We start from the raw sequence: 12,429 nt of genomic DNA on the forward strand, positions 1-12,429 counted from the left end.
TATCCCTGTTGGTGTACAGAATTTTGAGGCTAAAATGAGATAGAAAAAAACATGAGGGATCACTAGACCTATAATAATCTATTGTTGGTGTAGAAATTATCTAATGACTTATTTTTAAATTCTTTTTTTTTTGAGATGGAGTCTTGATCTTTTTGCCAGTCTGGAGTGCAGTAACGTGATCTCAGCTCACTGCAACCTCTGCCTCCTAGGTTCTAGCGATTCTCCTGCCTCAGCCTCCTGAGTAGCTGGGATTACAGGCATGCGCCACCACGCCTGGCTAATTTTTTGTATTTTAGTGGAGATAGGGTTTCACCATGGCCAGGATGGTCTCGATCTCCTGACCTCGTGATCTGCCTGCCTCGGCCTCCCAAAGTGCTGGGATTACAGGCGTGAGCCACCATGCCCAGCCTATTTTTAAATTCTTTATATGAAAAATTTCAATTTACTAAAAAGTAGAAAGAATGAATACCTGTGTACCCACCACTTGGATTCGATGCTTATTAATATTTTGCCAAATTTGCCAATATACACATATTACTGAACCATTTCTAAGTAAATTATAGACATCATGACACTTCAGCGTGCATCTCCAGTAAATATTTTTTAAAACCAGCCTTCGTGTATCTCCAGCAAATAAGACATTCTCACATGTAATGAAATTGACAGCAATTCCCTAGTAGTACATTAATCATCCATAGTCACATTTCCTCAACTGTTTCTAGTTTTTTTCAGTAGATTACTCCTTTTAACAAAAATATTTTTTATAGCTTTTTAAAAAAATCAAGATCCAATAAAGGATTGCATATTGCATCTGATGGTTATGACTCTTTCGTCTCCCCTAATCTAGATTAATGGACAGTGATTCTTCCCCCATGAGCTAGACTTTAAGGAGGCCAAGCCATTTGTCTTGAGAATGTTCCACATTCTGGATTTACTGGTGTCATTTAACTCGTTCCTCTATCTCCTGTATTTTTTGTAGGCTAAACATTTCTGGAAATAATTCTTTGCAAGTTAAGCTTAGAAAGACATCTTAGCTAATGTTCTTGTCAACATTGCTGTTCCATATCCCCTTGTCTCTCTTTTCTCTCCTGACTTAATCTTCTCTTCTTTTTCTTCCCTTTCTGTCTCCTTTTTATGTTCCGTTCTTCTTTACCTTTTGTTCTGCCTTCCATACCTCCTTTGGATATAGTCCATTTTCCCTCCTCTGTCTCTCTTTCCTGAAATTGAAGGCAGAGAGAGAGAGAGAGAACTGGGGCTCAGAGAATCCGAGAAATGGGAATATAAAGTAGAGTGGCCAAGCCATTCTTTAGCCTGGAGATATCTATATACACTATTGTATCCATCTCTCTGAATTTTTAATTTAATTTCAAATATTCTAGTCTTTGAGTATGATTTTTGATAAGGGTGAATATGTAGCTCTTTTGGATATATTTTATATATATATATATATATATAAAACTTTTAAGTTTTTTTTTTTTTTTTTGAGACAGAGTCTCACTCTGTCGCCCAGGCTGGAGTACAGTGGTGTGATCTTGGCTCACTGCAACCTCTGCCTCCTAGGTTCAAGCAATTCTCCTGCCTCAGCCTCTCAAGTAGCTGGGATTACAGGTGCCCACCACCATGTCTGACTCATTTTTTTGTATTTTTGATAGAGATGGAGTTTTCCATGTTGACCAGGCTGATCTCGAGCTCTTGACCTCAGATGATCCACCTGCCTCGGCCTCCCAATGTGCTGGCGTTATAGGCGTGAGCCACTACTCCCAGCCTTAAGCATGTTTTTAAGTCTGAGAAATGATACCAGAAATGATCAGTTTCACCAAGTGGCGGGTGGGAAGGGAGGGAAGGATGAGAAGGTGAAAGTAGGTCCAGATCTTCTTTTTCCTCCTTTGATGGTATCTTACTGGCCTGTGTACCACTGGAATCGTGGGCTAGAAGTGCTCTTGTTTTATGAATCCTGCATCCTTTCTTCTCAGAGACCATGTGAAGGCAATGGAAGAAAGAAAGTTACTTCATAGTTTCTTGGCCAAATCACAGGATGGACTGCCCCCTAGGAGAATGAAGGACAGTTATATTGAAGTTCTCTTGCCTTTGGGCAGTGAGCCTGAATTACGAGAGAAATATTTGACTGTTCAAAACACCGTAAGGTAACATAGTGCTATTTTTATGTATTTGTTTTTATTTTATTCCCTTGTTTTATAACAATTTTGAAATATAATTCACATACCATACAATTCACCTGTTTAAAGTGTACAACACCATGGTTTTGGTATTTTTAGAGTTGTGCAGCCATCACCACAATCAATTTTAGAATGTTTTCATCACCCTGAAGTGTGTTATTTATTTCTGAAGGGAGACATGATTTTCGTTTAATTCAGTTTGCTTTATTTCACAGATTTGGCAGGATTCTTGAGGATCTTGACAGCTTGGGAGGTACTGGTATTATTTTAGTCTTTCTAATAGATACTTACAGATATACGTTGAATTCTGTGACTAGAAAGGGCTTTTTTATTTAACTGCACAGATGGGGATATTCTAAAGTGCACAGAAAAGGAGGGCATCTACTACTTCTGAATTGTCATAATTTTTTTCCTATATAGATTCCTATTTAACGGATATATAGTCTGAATAATCTTTCTTACTAGTAACTTTTTTAAAAAAAAGTCTTAAACTTGCAGAAAAGTTGCAAATACCGTATAAAAAATTGTTCTTCCCTGAATTATCTGAGAATAAGTGGCTGACATGATGCTATATCACCCCCAAATATTTGAATATGTCTTTCCTGCAAACAAGGGCATTGTTCTACATAACTACAAAACAACCATAAAAAAATCAGGAAATTGGCCGGGCACAGTGGCTCACGCCAGTAATCCCAGCACTTTGGGAGGCTGAGTGGGGTGGATCATGAGGTCAGGAGTTCAAGACTAGCCTGGCCAGCATAGTGAAACCATGTCTACTAAAATTATAAAAATTAGCTGGATGTGGTGGCAAGCACCTGTAATCCCAGCTACTCAGGAGGCTGAGGTAGGAGAATAGCTTGAACTTGGGAGGCGGAGGTTGCAGTGAGCTGAGATCACACCACTGCACTCCAGCTTGGGCAACAAGAGTGAAACCCTGTCTCAAAAAAAAAATCAGGAAATTAACACTGATGTGTCATACTGTCTAATCCTCAGGCCCCATTCAACTTTTGCCAGTGGTCCTTCATAGCAGAAGGATCCAGTTCTGAATCATACGTTGATTTAGTTACCATGTCAGGACTAGTGCCTTCATCTTTCTTTTGCTTTCGTGACCTTGACATGGTTCTTTTGTGTATTGTCCCTCGATTTGGGTCTGTGTGTTGCTTCCTTATGATTAGCTTTGGGTTATGCATCTCTGGCAGGAATGTCACTGAAGGGATGCTCTGTTCTTACTGCATCCTATCAAGTGGTGCGTGGTTTTGATTTGTCCCATTACTGATGACATCAGCTTTGCTTACTGGATGATGATGATGTCTGCCGCTCTTCTTCACTGTAAAGTTACTCTTTTCCCCTTTGTAATTAATAAGTACATCATGGGGTGAGGGGTGAGTAACTTTGAGACCTTTATCAGACTTTCGATTCATTATTTTTAAATCGGTATGAACTCAGGAATTCCTATTTTATTGAATGGACTATGATATGTTACTATCATCTATCTATTGTTCACATAGTCCTGGGAGTGTCCCAGTCCCTTCACTCTAGCTTCTGTGTGGATTTTTTTGATGTGTTCCTATTATTCTTCGAGCACTTTCTGGCACAATGAGATATTGTAGGCTCATCTTGTACTTTCCCTGCCCCAGTCCTAGAATCAGCCACATCTCCAAGGAGCCCTTTTCTGAAATGGAGAATGATATTTTCAAATGGAGGATGATGTGTAGGGATGGAGATAGGTGCGTTGGGAGTGGTCATTGTTCCTTGGTATCATTGCTCCCATACCCTCTTAATGGACGAGCTGGGAAATAGATGTACATATACATACATCTATGTTTTTTTTCTTTTTTTTCTTTACTTGAAAAGCTTGAAAAGGCTACTCTGAGAATCTAACATCTATGTTATTTCTTTTTTCTTTTTTTTTTTGGAGATGGAGTCTTGCTCTGTCGCCCAGGCTGGAGTGCAGTGGTGTGATCTCGGCTCACTGCAACCTCCGCCTCCTGGGTTCAAGTGATTCTCCTGCCTCAGCCTCCTGAGTAGCTGGGATTACAGGCACATGCCACCACGTCTGGCTAATTTTTGTAATTTTACTAGAGATGGGTTTCACCATGTTGGCCAGGCTGGTCTTGAACTCCTGACCTCGTGATCTGCCTGCCTTGGTCTTCCAAAGTGCTGGGATTACAGGCATGAGCTACTGTGCCTGGCTCATCTATGTTATTTCTAAATCTTTGTCGTATAGATGTATGTATGAAAATGATGGTATCACACGGATAGCTCCAATTCCAGTTCAACCACCATGGGGTTCGTTCTCATTTCCTTCCTTTCCATATTTGTAATTCCCTTCTCCAACTGGCTTCATTCTCCTTAATATATTTACTTGTTCAATCAATTCCCCTGTATGTGACCAGTTTCCTATGGCTACCACCCTTCATGCATCATGGATGCTCCCCTCACCTCACCTGGGGTCTGGTACCCCATACCAGGTCCCCCGCTACAGGCTTACCTCTTCATTGTGCTCAAGCTGTGACATGCTGTGCCATCACTCTTGCAGCTCCTCTGCAAGGATGTCCTCTTCACCCTGCTTGGGCGCCAACACCCTACTCTAGGCTATCTTACTTGCCCCTACCTAATGACATTTGGACTGAATGGTTGAGAAGAGGTCCGAAGAAAGGCTCTAATGTCTTTTTTAAAAACTATTTTTTTAATAGTGATGGGGTCTCCCTATGTTGCCCAGGTTGGTCTTGAACTCCTGGGCTTGAAGGATCCTCCTGCCTCAGCCTCCCAAAGTTCTGGGATTACAAGTGTGAGCCACCGCGTCTGCCCTAACTTTTTTTTGAGACAGAGTCTCATTCTTGTCGCCCAGCCTAGAGTGCAATGGCACAATCTCAGCCCATTGCAACCTCTGCCTCCTGGGTTCAAGCGATTCTCCTGCCTCAGCCTCCCAAATAGCTGGGATTACAGGCACCTGCCACCATGCCTGGCCAATTTTTGTATTTTTAATAAAGATGGGGTTTCACCACATTGTCCAGGCTAGTCTTGAACTCCTGACTTCAGGTGGTCCATCTGCCTCGGCCTTCCAAAGTGCTGGATTACAGGCGTGAGCCACCACGCCCAGCCCTAACTTTTAAAATGTAGATATAAGCTTGTTGTTAAGCTTACACCTAGCAACTTCTTTTCTCTAGATTAAATAAACCCAGTTAAAATGGTGAAACCCCGTCTCTACTAAAAATGCAAAAAATTAGCCAGGTGTGGTGGTACATACCTGTAATCCCAGCTACCTGGGAGGCTGAAGCAGGAGAATTGCTTGAACCCAGAAGGTGGAGGTTGCAGTGAGCTGAGATTGTACCACTGTGCTCCAGCCTGGGTGACAGAGTGAGACTGTCTCCAAAAAAAAAAAGAATCTTGGCTGGTGGGGCATGGTGGTTTACACCTGTAACCCTTTGTAATCTTTGCATTTTGGGAGGCCAAGGCAAGAGGATTGCTTGAGGCCAAGACTTTGAGACCAGCCTGGGCAATGTAGTGAGTCCCCATCTCCATAAAAACCAAAAAATTAGCTGGGTGTGGTGTTATGCACTGGTAGTTCAGCTACTTAGGAGACTGAGGCAGGAGGATTGCTTCAGCCCAGGAAGAAGTCGAGGCTGCAGGGAGCTGTGGTCACATCACTGTACTCCAGCCTGGTTGACTTTGGTTTGCCTAGGTGTCCTTATATAGACAAACTCCCCTGCCATTACCCTCTTTCTTATTCATTAACTCCTGCTGATGGCCAGTCCCTTTAACCTGTTCACTTGATTCTGTTCCTTCTGTTTCTTCAAGGAACTGCCTTATCACTTGGCTTTCTCCCTCATTTCCTGAGCCTTTTCTCAACTTCACTTTTCCCTCAAGTTATAAACATATTTAAATTTCTTCCATCTTAAAATGAAAAATAGGCCAAGTGGGATGACTCACACCTGTAATCCCAGCACTTTGGGAGGCTGAGGCGGGTGGTTCACTTGAGGCCAGGAGTTCAAGACCAGCCTGGCCAACATGGTGAAACCCCATCTCTACTAAAACTACAAAAATTAGTGGGGTGTCATGGCACACGCCTGTAATCCCAGCTATTTGGGAGGCTCAGACACAAGAATCGCTTGCACCTGGGAATTGGAGGTTGCGGTGAGCAGAGATTGTGCCACTGTGCTCTAGCCTGGGCAACACAGCGAGATTCTGACTCAAAAAAAAAACAAAAATTACCCAGGTATAGTGGTGCATGCCTGTAGTCCCAGCTGCTCAGTAGGCTGAGGCAGGAGAATGGCTCCAACCCAGGAGGCGGAGGCTGCAGTGAGCTGAGATCTCGCCACTGCACTCCAGCCTGGGTGACAGAGTGAGACTGTCTCAAAAAAAAAAAAAAAAAAAAAAGATAAATAAAATTCTCTTTCCTTAAAACACCCTCACACTTTCTTCCTCACTTCATAGCTCACTTTCTTAAAAGAACTGGGAAAATCACCTTCTCTCATTGCCTCTGCGTGCTAACTTCCTGTTATTAAATATTTGCCGATCTTCTCCGTTCTGGCTTCTGCTCCTCCACGCCGTTGAAACTGCTCTTGCCAAGCTTGCCGTTGGCCCCTTTACAGCACAATCAAATGGATACTTTTCAGAGCTGACCTGACCCCTCTGTGGCTTCGATTATCGTCCAGCCCATCTTTGGGCCTTGGTGACATTTCCTTCTGCTTAGCTGGCTGCTCTTTTGCAGTCTCCTTTGTAGGTTCCTCTTTTTCTATTGATCCCTTTAATGTAGGTTATCCCCAGGGTTTTGTCTTCTTTCCTTTCAATAATGATTATTTATTTTTTGAATTTTATAATTTGCTCATGTTAATTAAACTTTAATACATTTTAAAATTTAACAATGAAAATAATTAAATCTTTTAAAATTATTAAGTTTTTGAGACAGGGTCTCTGTCACCCAGGCTGGAGTGCAGTAGTGTGATCACAGCTCACTGTAGCCTCAACCTCCTGGGCTCAAGTAGTCCTCCTGCCTTAGCCTCCTGAGTAGCTGGGACTATGGGTGCACACTACCATGCCCGGCTATTTTTTTTTTTTTTTTTTTGAGACAGAGTGTTGCTCTGTTGCCCAGGCTGTAGTGCAGTGGCACGATCTTGGCTCACAGCATCCTCCACCACCCGGGTTCAAGTGATCCCCTGCCTCAGCCTCCTGAGTAGCTGAGACTACAGGCATACACCACCATGCCTGTATTTTAGTAAAGATGGGGTTTCACCGTGTTGGCCAGGATGATCTCGATCTCCTGACCTCGTGAACTACCTGCCTCGGCCTCCCAAAGTGCCATGATTACAGGCGGGAGCCACCACGCCTGACCTATTTTTTTTTTATTTTTAGTAGAGACAAGGTCTGCCACATTGCCCAGGCCGGTCCCAAACTCCTGAACTCAAGGGATCTTTCCACCATGGCCTCCCAAAGTGCTGGGATTACAGGTATTGGCTGCTGTGCCCAGCCCTATTTTTAGTTGAGGTTAAAATATACATATAAAATTTACCATCTTTATCTTTTTTTTTTTGAGACAGAGTCTCACTCTGTTGCTCAGGGTGGAGTGCAGTGGCACGATCTTGGCTCACTGCAACTTCCGCCTCTCCAGTTCAAGTGATTCTCCTGCCTCAGCCTGCCGAGTAGCTGAGATTACAGATGCCTGCCAAAATGCCCAGCTAATTTTTGTATTTTTAGCAGAGATGGTTTTCACCATGTTGGCCAGGCTGGTCTCAAACTTGTGACCTCAGGTGATCGGCCTGCCTCGGCCTCCCAAAGTGCTGGGATTACAGGTGTGAGCCACTGCGCCTGGTCCATCTTTATCATTTTTAAGTGCACAGATCAGTGATAAAAAATATATTTATATTACGTTTTTCTCTGTCTCTTCTCTACTCTTCTGCCCTTTTTTGTGTTGACATTGCACGTTCTCTCTTTTTTTTTTGTTATTTCTCTCAGGAGGTTGGAGGTGACATTGCACATTCTCTATAAACTCATCTACTCCCACTGTGTCAGTTACTATCAGTACACTGAATACTTATGAAGCTACATTTCCTGGCCTGCTTTTCTGAGTTTCAGGTTTTCCTCTTAGCTACTAGATTTCTTTTTCTCTTTTAGAGACGGTCTCGCTCTGTTGCCCAGGCTGTAGTGCAGTGGTAAGATCATAGCCTACTGCAACCTTGAACTTGTGTGCTCAAGTGTTCCTTCTGCCTCAGCCTCCTGAGTAGCTGGGACTACAGGCACGCAGCACCATGCCTGGCTCATTGGTTTTTTTGGGACAGGGTCTTGCTCTGACACCAGGCTGAAGTCCACTGGTGCGATTGCAGCTCACTCTATCCTCGACATCTGGGGCTCAAGCATCCTCCCACGTCAGCCTCTCAAGTAGCTGGGACCACAGGTACACGCCACCATGCCTGGCTAATTTTTGTATTTTACTGTAGAGATGGGATCTCACCATGTTGTCTGGGCTGGTCTGGAACTCCTGGGCTCAGGTGGTTCATCCACCTCTGTCTTTCAAAGTGCTGGGATTACAGCCTTGAGCCACCACGCCTGGCCTAATTTTTAAAGCTTTTTGTAGAGACAGGAGTCTCACTATGTTGCCCAGGGTGGTCAAGCTCCTGGGCTCAAATGATCCTCCTGCCGTGACTTTCCAAAGCCCTAGGATTACAGGCGTGAGCAACTGTGCCCTGCCCAATACCTTCATCTGGATGTGCCATAGGATCCTCAAATTCAACACATTGAAAATGGCCCATTCTTTTCTTCCTGTAGTCTCTTTTTATTGTAAGACAGGGTGTTACTCTGTTGTTCAGGCTGGAGTGTAGCGACACGATCATGGCTTACTGCAGCCTTGACCTCCTAGGCTCAAGCAATCCTCCCACCGGTCTCCCGAGTAGCTGGGACCGCAGGCATGTGCCGCCACACCTGGCTAGCTTTTGTATTTTCAGTACAGATGGAGTCTGTGCTATGTTGCCTGGGCTGGTCTTGAACTCCTAGGTTCAAGTGATCCTCCTGCCTTGGTCTCTCAAAGTGTTGGGATTACAGGCGCAAGCCACTGTACCCAACCTGTGTTCTCTTTTTCAGTGACTAGTACACCATGCTTACCTATCCAAGCTAGAAAACTGAGTTTATTCAAGTCTTGTCAGGTTTACCTTCTTAACTCGTAGTCTTTTCATTTCTACTGCTGTTGCCATAGGTCAGAGCCATCTGATTTCTTTTCTGGACAAAGACTTTTAAATGGAGTTTGTTGCCTTTAGCCTATCATTCCCCCGGCGCGTCCTTTAGCAGGTGCATAGATGGAAGGATTTACGTTTACTCAACAAATATTTGTTGAGCCACGTATCCCGTCCTAAGAGTTTGTGATACAAATTTGAATGGATCATGGGGGAAGCTGGGAGCCAGTCAACGTATAATTATACAACTTTAAATGAGTTGATGTCTGTAAGGTGCTGAACCATGCTTGGCACACATAAATACTTGTTAAAATATGGAAAGTATACAGATAACCACAGGGTGGTATAGGAGCCAAGGGTGTTATGGGGAAGGAGGGGTCACTGAGTGAAATAATTGTTTCGTGATTAATTAGGACAGAGCCAAGGGCAAAACAGGTAGCCAAGTCCTTGTGATTTGTTTCTCTTTCCTGAAGATGTTTGATACTGTCAGACTCGTGTGCTGAGTCCTTATTCTGATTTGGGCATTGAGTCTGTGTGCAGTGGTAACAAGCCACCTGGTGGCTCTGGGCTTGCTTTGGGCTTTGTTTTCTTCACCAAATCTTAAAATTGAGGGGGCGGTCAGATTGGAGGATCTCCCAAATCCTCCCATTTATAAAAGTCTTTGGTCCTGGGATAAGATTATCAATGCAATATTGGGGGCTGGGTCTTCAAAACGAGACAAGATTTTTCATGGATTTCAGGGAGTAAATTTTATTTTATTTTATTTTTTTTTCCTGAACATCTTTCTTGAATTAATCAGGGAGCAAATTTTAAATGTTGGGAAATAATTCTGCCTTTTTTGAAATTTGGTACTCTCCTGTTTTCCTGCAGTTCTTGTTTGTTACATGCACAACAAAATCCATTCAGCCAAGACGTCTCCTTTATCAATAGTTACGGCCCTGGTGGATAAGATTGGTAAGTCATATCGTTTCCTGTGCATACTTAGAATTCTTAGTAATTGCAAGATATTGTTGAGATTACTGGAAGTACTCTCCTTTTTTTTTCTTTTCTTTTTTTTTTAGATGGAGTTTTGCTCTTATTGCCCAGGCTGGAGTGCAATGGCTTGATCTTGGCTCACTGCAGCCACCACCTCCCGGGTTCAAGCAATTCTCCTGCCTCAGCCTCCCAAGTAGCTGGGATTGCAGGCTGTGCCACCACACCCAGCTAATTTTTGTATTTTTAGTAGAAACGGGGTTTCACCATGTCAGTCAGGCTGGTCTTGAACTCCTGACCTCAGATGATCCAACCGCCTCTGCCTCCCAAAGTGCTGGGGTTACAGGCATGAGCCACTGCGCCCGGCCCTTTATGGGGAATTTTAATGTATATATGCACATGAAAATGTCTAGAATGCTATATACCAAGATATTTATTATAATTAGGTGGAAGAGTTTTGCGTGATTCCAGTTTTATTTATTTTTATTTTTTACTTTACATTTTTCAAAAACAGATTTTTGAAAAAAATTTCTTCTGTGTGTCAAAAAAGTTATCTTAGATTTCTTCTGTGTGTCAAAAAAGTTATCTTAGTTTTCAAGACAAAAAAGAAGTGTAGTGGAATTTGCCATAATTTCTAATTGTCCATTTACAGAACAGAAAAGTTTTGGTATGATTTGGACTCTGATTGACTTCTGTTTTGCAGATATGTGTAAGAAGAGCTTGAGTCCAGAACAGGACATTAAGTTCAGTGGCCACGTTAGCTGGGTTGGGAAGACATCCATGGAAGTGAAGATGCAAATGTTCCAGGTAGATATGCACCTGAAGATTGTCCACTGTTTAAATAAAACCAGCTAGCCTCCATGCAAGAAAAGCTTATTTACCTATGTGTCTGTAGACAGGTATGCCACTCACTGCTTCTAGAAAAACAATTGAATTGGGAGGCCGAGGCGGGTGGATCACGAGGTCGGGAGATCGAGACCATCCTGGTCAACATGGTGAAACCCTGTCTCTACTAAAAATACAAAAAATTAGCTGGGCATTGTGGCGCGTGCCTGTAAACCCAGCTACTCAGGAGGCTGAGGCAGGAGAATTGCCTGAACCCAGGAGGCGGAGGTTGCGGTGAGCCGAGATCGTGCCATTGCACTCCAGCCTGGGTAACGGGAGCAAAACTCCGTCTCAAAGAAAAAAAAAAAAAGAAAAACAACTGAAGGCCGGACGCAATAGCTCATGCCTGTAATCCCAGCACTTTGGGAGGCCAAGGTGGGTGGATCATGAGGTCTGGAGTTTGAGACCAGCCTGGTCAAGATGGTGAAACCCTGTCTCTACTAAAAATAAAAAAAATTAGCTGAATGTGTTGGCAGATGCCTGTAATCCTAGCTACTTGGGAGGCTGAGGCAGTAAAATCGCTTGAACCCAGGAGATGGAGGTTGCAGTGAGCTGAGATCACGCCACTGCACTCTAGTCTGGGTGACAGAGCATGTCAAAAAGAATAAATAAAAATTGAAAGCTATGTCATACAGATGGTGGGTTATTAATATCCTCCTTGTGGGCAAAGCCTGATGTACTGTTTGGTGTTTAATATTTATTACTTTCTAATCATATACAGCTCCATGTTAAGGTGTTTATTTCTGCTTCTGCCCAGGAGAATTTCACAGAAGTCTGTGTTATGGGAGGAGTGAATGGAATTGATTACTGTATTCATTTCCCAGGACTGCTGTGCAGTTGGCCCTCTGTGTCCATGGGTTTCACATCCACAGATTCAACCAACCATGGATTGAAAATGTTTGGAAAAAAACAATGAAAAATAATACAAATAAAACACAATATAGTATAATAACCATTTAAAAAAATAGAGACAGGGCTGGGCGTGGTAGCTCATGCCTGTAATCCCAGCACTTTGGGAGGCGGAGGTGAGCAGATCACTTGAGACTAGGAGTTTGAGACCAGCCTGGCCAACATGGTGAAACCCTGTTTGTATTAAAAAAATACAAAAAATAGGCAGGTTTGGTGGTACATGCTTGTAATCCTAGCTACTTAGGAGGCTGAGGGATGAGAATTGCTTGAACCTGGGAGGTGGAGTTTACAGTAAACTGAGATTGCGCCACTGTACTCCA

General features: G+C 43.2%; 1 protein-coding gene across 8 annotated transcripts in view; it reads left to right on the forward strand.

Annotated features, from left to right (window-relative positions):
• The window catches only part of ACOT9 (acyl-CoA thioesterase 9), a 101,988-nt gene that overhangs the window by 71,364 nt on the left and 18,195 nt on the right, over positions 1-12,429 (forward strand). For all 8 annotated transcript variants that reach the window (XM_064364454.1, XM_064364451.1, XM_064364452.1 and 5 more), the window contains 4 exons: positions 1,974-2,144; positions 2,393-2,430; positions 10,214-10,297; positions 11,019-11,122. In XM_064364454.1, coding sequence (XP_064220524.1) covers positions 1,990-2,144; positions 2,393-2,430; positions 10,214-10,297; positions 11,019-11,122 — 381 coding nt within the window. In that variant the 5' untranslated portion in view covers positions 1,974-1,989. The remainder of the gene's footprint in view (positions 1-1,973; positions 2,145-2,392; positions 2,431-10,213; positions 10,298-11,018; positions 11,123-12,429) is intronic.

Source organism: Aotus nancymaae, unplaced genomic scaffold (genome assembly GCF_030222135.1).
Source record: "Aotus nancymaae isolate 86718 unplaced genomic scaffold, 86718_ANA_hifiasm-v0.15.2.pri h1tg000058l, whole genome shotgun sequence".
NCBI classification, from domain to species: domain Eukaryota; kingdom Metazoa; phylum Chordata; class Mammalia; order Primates; family Aotidae; genus Aotus; species Aotus nancymaae.